At 37.8% G+C, this 7720-nt stretch overlaps 1 protein-coding gene across 1 annotated transcript; it reads left to right on the top strand.

Moving 5' to 3' along the window:
- Nucleotides 1-5953: 5953 nt before the first annotated feature.
- Olfr593 (olfactory receptor 593) lies at nucleotides 5954-6937 on the top strand. Its single transcript, NM_146380.1, has one exon. The coding sequence runs from the start codon at nucleotides 5954-5956 to the stop codon at nucleotides 6935-6937; it is 984 nt and encodes a 327-aa protein (NP_666492.1).
- Nucleotides 6938-7720: the final 783 nt, after the last annotated feature.

Consider the following 7720-nt stretch of genomic DNA (forward strand, 5'->3'; position numbering starts at 1 on the left):
ATGTTCTTACTACTTTGAATGAGCTGCCTTTATTCATTTGGAACTTAAATTATTATAAAATGGAATCCCCGAATCATTATATATATATATATATATATATATATATATATATATATATATATATATATATATTACAATACATATTTAATACACATATAAAGAATATAATGTAATAAAATAATTTTATTTGATTCCAAGTTTTACATGTAACAAAATTAGCAAGGTTGACCTTTGTTATACTAAGGTTAACTTATAAGGTTATGCTGTGTTAACTTCATAGAAGCTAGAATAGATGTTATCTGACTCAGATTGGCTGTGGGTATGTGGGCAGTCCATTATCTTAATTAAGGTAATTGATGTGGGAAGGCCCAGCCCGCTGTGCATTGCTACATTCCCTGAAAAGGGGCCATGAACTATATAAAGTGGAGAAATCTGGCTAAGAACAAGCAAGCAAGGAGGTATGTGTGCACCTGTTCTCTATATGCTCTTAAATGTGAATGTGATGGGATTAGTTGTTTAAACTTATTCCTTGACTTCCTCACACTATTGGATTGTAACCTGGATTTGTAAACTGATATTAATGCCATCTCCACTAAGGTGTCAGTTTTTGTCCCAACACCCTGGATCAAGATATCTTATCACAGCAACAGAAGTGAAACTAGCACCTTGCTTTTATTAACAATACCTTAGTCTCTATCTTTCCATTTAATGTTTATTTAAAATTACATATTGAGATTCAAATAATCTTAAAATGCTGCTGTGAGGGTGGCTGCAGAGACAGAAGAGGAAGTCTCTCTGACCACTCTGCTTTTTGTAGTCTCCTGTAATTAAGATGTGAGTCTAAAGATCTAAAAGTTGTTTCTGACCTCAAATCTCCAAATTTCAATATTTTGTTCTGATTTTTCTTGATTACATGAGGAAGCCATACCCATTCCTTGGCCATGGGAGCCTGAGGTACCTGCAAATAATCCAAAAGGGGGTTCAATCATAGCACATAGTATGCTAAGGGAGAAACCACAACTCACTCAAGCCTATCAGATGTTTACCATGATGCTTGCAGGTGATGAATACACAATAACTCTCATTATTTGATCAGGTAAGTGTATATAGGTTAAATAGAAGATTCCTGGGTTCTACTCAGAGTATCTAGTCACATCCATGAGCATCTATAAGATTTCTTGGGACAACTAATTTCACTTGGTTTTGTGCTAACTATGTAGAATATATTTATCTTATAAGCAACAGGTACATTACATAATCATAATTGTAGAGATGAATAGAATTGAGAGAGAATGTTTAGTTCATTTTTTCCTCAGGTAAATGTTCATAATCTCATTTGTGATGGTCTAGTTTCAAAAGGAAAAATTTTGATTTGATTTCTTTATGCAATTTTTAAAAGTTGCACATTATTTATTTTTTATTTAAATATTTTTGTTACATATTTTCCTCAATTACATTTCCAATGCTATCCCAAAAGTCCCCCATACCCTGCCCCCCACTCCCCTACTCACCTATTCCCACTTTTTGGCCCTGGCATTGCCCTGTACTGGGGCATATAAAGTTTGCATGTCCAGTGGGCCTCTCTTTCCAGTGATGGCTGACTAGGTCATCTTTTGATACATATGCAGCTAGAGTTAAGAGCTCTGGGGTACTGGTTAGTTCATAATGCTGTTGTTCCTACATGGTTGCAGATCTCTTTAGCTCCTTGGATACTTACCCTAGCTCCTCCATTGGGGGTCCTGTGATCCATCCAATAGCTAGCTGTCTGTGAGGATCCACTTATGTGTTTGCTAGGCCCCGGCCTAGTCTCATAAGAAACAGCTATATCAGGGTCCTTTCAGCAAAATCTTGCTAGTGTATGCAATGGTGTGAGTGTTTGGAGGCTGATTATGGGATGGATCCCTGGATATGGCAGTCTCTAGATGGTCCATCCTTTTGTCTCAGCTCCAAACTTTGTCTCTGTAACTCCTTCCATGGGTGATTGTTCTCAATTCTAAGAAGGGGCAAAGTGTCCACACTTTGGTCTTCGTTCTTCTTCAGTTTCATGTGTTTTGCAAATTGTATCTTATATATCGGGTATACTAAGTTTCTGGGCTAATATCCACTTATCAGTGAGTACATATCATTTGAGTTCTTTTGTGATTGTGTTACTTCACTCAGGATGATGCCCTCCAGGTCCAACCATTTGCCTAGGAATTTCATAAACTCATTCTTTTTAATAGCTGAGTAGTACTCCATTGTGTAAATGTACCACATTTTCTGTATCCATTCGTCTGTTGAGGGGCATCTGGGTTCTTTCCAGCTTCTGGCTATTATAAATAAGGCTGCTATGAACATAGTGGAGCATGTGTCCTTCTTACCGGTTGGAACATCTTCTGGATATATGCCCAGGAGAGGTATTGTGGGATCCTCTGGTAGTACTATGTCCAATTTTCTGAGGAACCACCAGACTGCTTGTACAACCACTATGGAAAAAAGTTGCACTTTAAACATCACTTGTCATTAAATTATTAGTGAAGCATGTTTTAATATTGCATAACAAAATATCAATCATTTCTATTTATACCAATGTAATTAAATAGTATTAATTGTTAAATAAACTACAGTAGTAATTTAACAGTGTAATTTAGCATGAAGGTCCTGAAGTTAGTATGATATAGAATTCAGGTTTGTCACTTACTACCTTTTTAAATTTATAATGTTACTATGACTCTACTCAAGAAGAAAATTGAACAAATTTATGAGTTTATAGATGCAATGTTCTCAGGAAAACAACTGCCTTACTGTTAATCAATGGTAGGTTTAGAAACATGATAATATACACTTGAGTAACTTTGCAAGAATCTCTCTTTTCTTTATATTCTGTTTCTAATCTCCATATGGCATCATTTAGAAATTGCATTGCTTGAAAATTATAAAGCTTTGTTGACTTGGGGATCCAGCTATTTCTATAATCTGAAAAGAATAACCACTTCAAAGCTCTCTGGAAGTCACATAGGGGAAGTAAGCACACAATTTGAATTTAAAATTTCAAGTGAGAAAAGGAATGTAAAACATATTATATCTTTCCAATTTGATAGTGACAACAAGTCTGTAATGCATATTATAAACCTGATTCTTTTGTATACTGTTAATTTTTATTGTCATAAACAACCCATAACACAAGACTATCAATAATAGGAAATATTGTAGAAGTAGCACCAGTTGTGTTTCCAAGAGATTAAAAATAATTCATATATTACGAGACTGACACAATTTTCAAAGTTATGTTCTAATAATATGTTTAAAATTAGACAGGTAGAATCATCAAATAGATAGGATGAGTCTGGGCACGAAAACCAGGCAACACAGAAGATCTGTGAGCTGAAGGTTTGATAGAAAAGAATACCTATGCAACAACTTGACTCGCAAATAAGCGAAAAGAAGTTTCAGGAACTGAACTAATGTTCTAACTAACTTATTTCAAAAAGTTGCCTAGCAAGGTCAAAAATAAAAGTACCAAAGTCATGAAGGACCAAGGAAGATACCTTGCCATGTTTATCTCATAATACATATTTTTCTGATCAATAGCTCTCAGGTAGAAGTGAATAATGGTCTACACGATCAATCAGCCACTACTATTGACAGATGATTCCACATAGTAGCATTCCTATGTAATAGGTACGTGTACATGGTCATTTGGAATTTCTTGGAAGTATTCTGCCTAAAATCTACTTATTTATTTATGTATTTGCTTATTTATTAATTTATTTTTATTTTTAAAAATTTTTTATTAGGTATTTTCCTCATTTACATTTCCAATTCTATCCAAAAAGTCCCCCATACCCTCCCCCCACTCCCTACCCACCCACTCCCACTTCTTGGCCCTGACATTCCCCTGTACTGAGGCATATACAGTTTGCATGACCAATGAGCCTCTCTTTCCACTGATGCTGACTAGGCCATCTCCTGATACATATGAAGCTAGAGACACGAGCTCTGGGAGGTACTGGTTAGTTCATATTGTTGTTCCACCTATAGGGTTGCAGATCCTTTAGCTCCTTGGGTACTTTCTCTAGCTCCTCCATTGGGGGGCCCTGTGATCCATCCAATAGCTAACTGTGAGCATCCACTTCTGTGTTTGCTAGGCCCTGGCATAGTCTCACATGAGACAGCTATATCAGGGTCCTTTCAGCAAAATCTTGCTAGTGTATGTAATGGTGTCAGCGTTTGAAGGCTGATTATAGAATGGATTCCCGGATATGGCAGTCTCTAGATGGTCCATTCTTTTGTTTCAGCTCCAAACTTTTTCTCTGTAACTCCTTCCATGGGTGTTTTGTTCCCAATTCTAAGAAGGGGAAAGTGTCCACACTTTGGTTTTCATTCTTCTTGAGTTTCATGTGTTTTGCAAATTGTATCTTATATCTTGGGTATTCTAAGTTTCTGAGCTAATATCCACTTATCAGTGAGTACATATCATGTGAGTTCTTTTGTGATTTTGTTACCTCACTCAGGATGGTTCCCTCCAGGTCCATCCATTTGCCTAGAAATTTCATAAATTCATTCTTTTTAATAGCTGAGTAGTACTCCATTGTGTAAATGCACCACATTTTCTGTATCCATTCCTCTTTTGAGGGGCATCTGGGTTCTATCCAGCTTCTGGCTATTATAAATAAGGCTGCTATGAACATAGTGGAGCATGTGTCTTTCTTACCAGTTGGAACATCTTCTGGATATATTCCCAGGAGAGGTATTGCGGGATACTCCTGTAGTACTATGTCCAATTTTCTGAGGAACCGCCAGACTGATTTCCAGAGTGGTTGTACAAGCTTGCAATCCCACCAACAATGGAGAAGTGTTCCTCTTTCTCCACATCCTTGCCAGCATCTGCTGTCACTTGAATTTTTGATCTTAGCCATTCTGACTGGTGTGAGGTAGAATCTCAGAGTTGTTTTGATTTGCATTTCCCTGATGATTAATGATGCTGAACATTTTTTCGGGTGCTTCTCAGCCATTCACTTTACATACTACTTAGTGCCCCCTCCCAGTCCCACAATCCTTTCCCCAACCCCCTTCCTCTTCTCCTCTGAGCAAGTTGGGGGTGAATGGTATCCCCTCATCCAGGTGCATCAAATCTCTGTGAGGCTAGGGATATCCTCTCCCATGTAGGCCAAACAAGGCAGCTTAGTTAGAAGAACATCCTGTAGCCAGGCAGGAGTCCCAGTGGGACACCAAATCCCTCACAAAACTTTCCACCCAAAATTTATCCTTTCTACAATATGTGCAGGCATGGGGGATGGAGCAGAGAATGAGGGAATAGCCAACCAGTAACAGGTCCAACTTAGGAACCTTTCCATGGGCATGCACCAATCCCTAACACTATTAATGATAATATTTATTTTTTAAAAGAAAGGAAGAAAAACAAATCCTCTATGTAGTCACTCATAGAACGCTTTCCTTACTGAAACTGTTTGCTCCCTTATACCATAGGCCTTACACATTCTTTAGTTTTCAATAAGTATCACATTCTTTTTGATGGAAGACAATAGAATTTCCAATCATGTCAAGCTGTGGTTTTGTACTTACATGTCTTCCTCATTTGCATCTATACATCAATCATATTATAAAGCAGAAATATATGTAGCAATGTAAAAAGCATTGTTAATACATAAATATAAAGTATGAAAGTTGTCTGTGTGGTTGAGGAGAACTGAACTCTTTGTTCAGTGCATCCCATTAGAATGAAAGGCCTCCAGAACTCATAACAGATAACTATTTTTTAATCTGAGTGGTGACTTTTCAAAGGCAGTGTAATTCTGTAATTATAGCTGATTATTTTATTCGACAAGAAGATATCTACCATACATTTAAAGGTACAATAACTTATCCAGCATAAAAGGTATTCCCTGTACCTTTAACAAAGAAGAAATTTCAAATGTAGAATTTATTTTTGATCCTTTTATAGGAAACATCCATGAAGAGGAAGCTAAGACATTTAACAGTTGTTATGTCTATCTACAATAAATCTGATGTCCATCCCTCAACCTTTATCCTCATTGGCATTCCTGGCTTGGAGGCAGCACACATGTGGATCTCTATTCCCTTTTGCATGGTCTACGTTTTAGCATTAATGGGAAACAGCTCACTTCTTTTCATCATCAAGACAGACTCCAGCCTCCATGAGCCAATGTACCTCTTCCTCTGCATGTTGGCAGTGGCTGACCTTGTGGTGTGCACTACAGCTGTTCCCAAACTTCTCAGTCTCTTCTGGTTTCACGATGGAGAGATTCGCTTTGAAGCTTGCCTCACTCAGATCTTCCTGATTCACTCTTGCTCAACCATGGAGTCTGGCTTTTTCTTGGCCATGGCCTTTGACCGTTATGTAGCAATTTGTAACCCATTAAGACACTCAGCTATTTTGACACACACTGTAACTGGAGGAATAGGTCTAGCTGTTGTCATTCGGGGAATAGCCCTTCTCAGTCCTCACCCTTTCTTGCTACGCTGGCTTCCCTACTGCAAGACAAATATAATTTCCCACACTTACTGTGAGTTCATGGCCCTCATCAAGATTGCCTGTGCTGAGACAAGCATCCGCAGAGCTTACAGCCTCATCGTTGCCTTCCTCACAGGCGGAGTAGACTTCATATTGATCATTTGCTCTTATGTCCTCATACTCAACACAGTTTTCCACCTTCCTACCAAGGATGCCAGACTCAAGACTCTGGGCACCTGTGGCTCACATGTCTGTGTCATCTTAGTGTCCTACACCCCAGCCTTCTTCTCCTTCCTTACCCATAGATTTGGGCACAAGGTGGCTCCCCAAGTGCATATATTTGTGGCCAACATCTATCTTCTTGTGCCACCCATGGTCAACCCCATTATTTATGGTGTGAGGACAAAGAAAATACGAAACAGATTCCTCAAAGTTTTCAGGTTTTCAAAGCACACAAATTGAATTCATTCGTTGCAAAGTGAAATCTAAGTATGTTCCTTTCCCTAATTTAGGACATGAGTTTATTTTCTTCACTTTAAAATATTTTTATAAGATTCAAATGGGTTCAGTTGAAAGTGTCGTAAAGAACATAATTGTTTGCTAAAAATAGATAAAATTGCAGTTTTTCCTGTGGATTTCATACCTGTTTCCCAAAAAAGAAAGAGTTACTCTATAATGATACTTTCACTATTCTCTTAAAAATAGCTATTTAAATTCAGTTACTATGAGTGCAATATACAGTACTTAAAAGGTTCATTTTTCATAATACCTGCATTCTCACTATAAGAAATGAGTCTGTATTTGTGTAAAAATTGGGTTTATTGAGAAGCAGAAAACTATAAAGAGATCTTATGCTGAGTGTAAATTTCATTGCCCATTTTGCAACCCTCTTTAGTTATTCATACCCTGTTGTGGTTATTTCTCATTTGCTCAGTATTATTCTGTCACTCCTTTTTTTGAGAGGAATTTATTTATCATCCATTCTATTTATTTATATTTATTTTTATTTCAAATGTTGCCCCTCCTTCTAGTTCCCCCTTCACAGATTCACTCCCTTATCTGTCCTCTGTTTTCCTCTGAGAGGGTGGACCCCACTCTGGGTATTGTTCCACCCTGGAGCATCAAGGCTGTCAGATTAAGCACAGCTTCTCACACTGAGGCCAGACAAGGCAGCCTGGCTAGAGAACAGATATCAGTTAGACTACAGCATTAGGGAGAGATCCTACTCCAGTGGTTGGGGGACCC

Source organism: Mus musculus, chromosome 7, assembly GCF_000001635.26.
Source record: "Mus musculus strain C57BL/6J chromosome 7, GRCm38.p6 C57BL/6J".
NCBI lineage: Eukaryota > Metazoa > Chordata > Mammalia > Rodentia > Muridae > Mus > Mus musculus.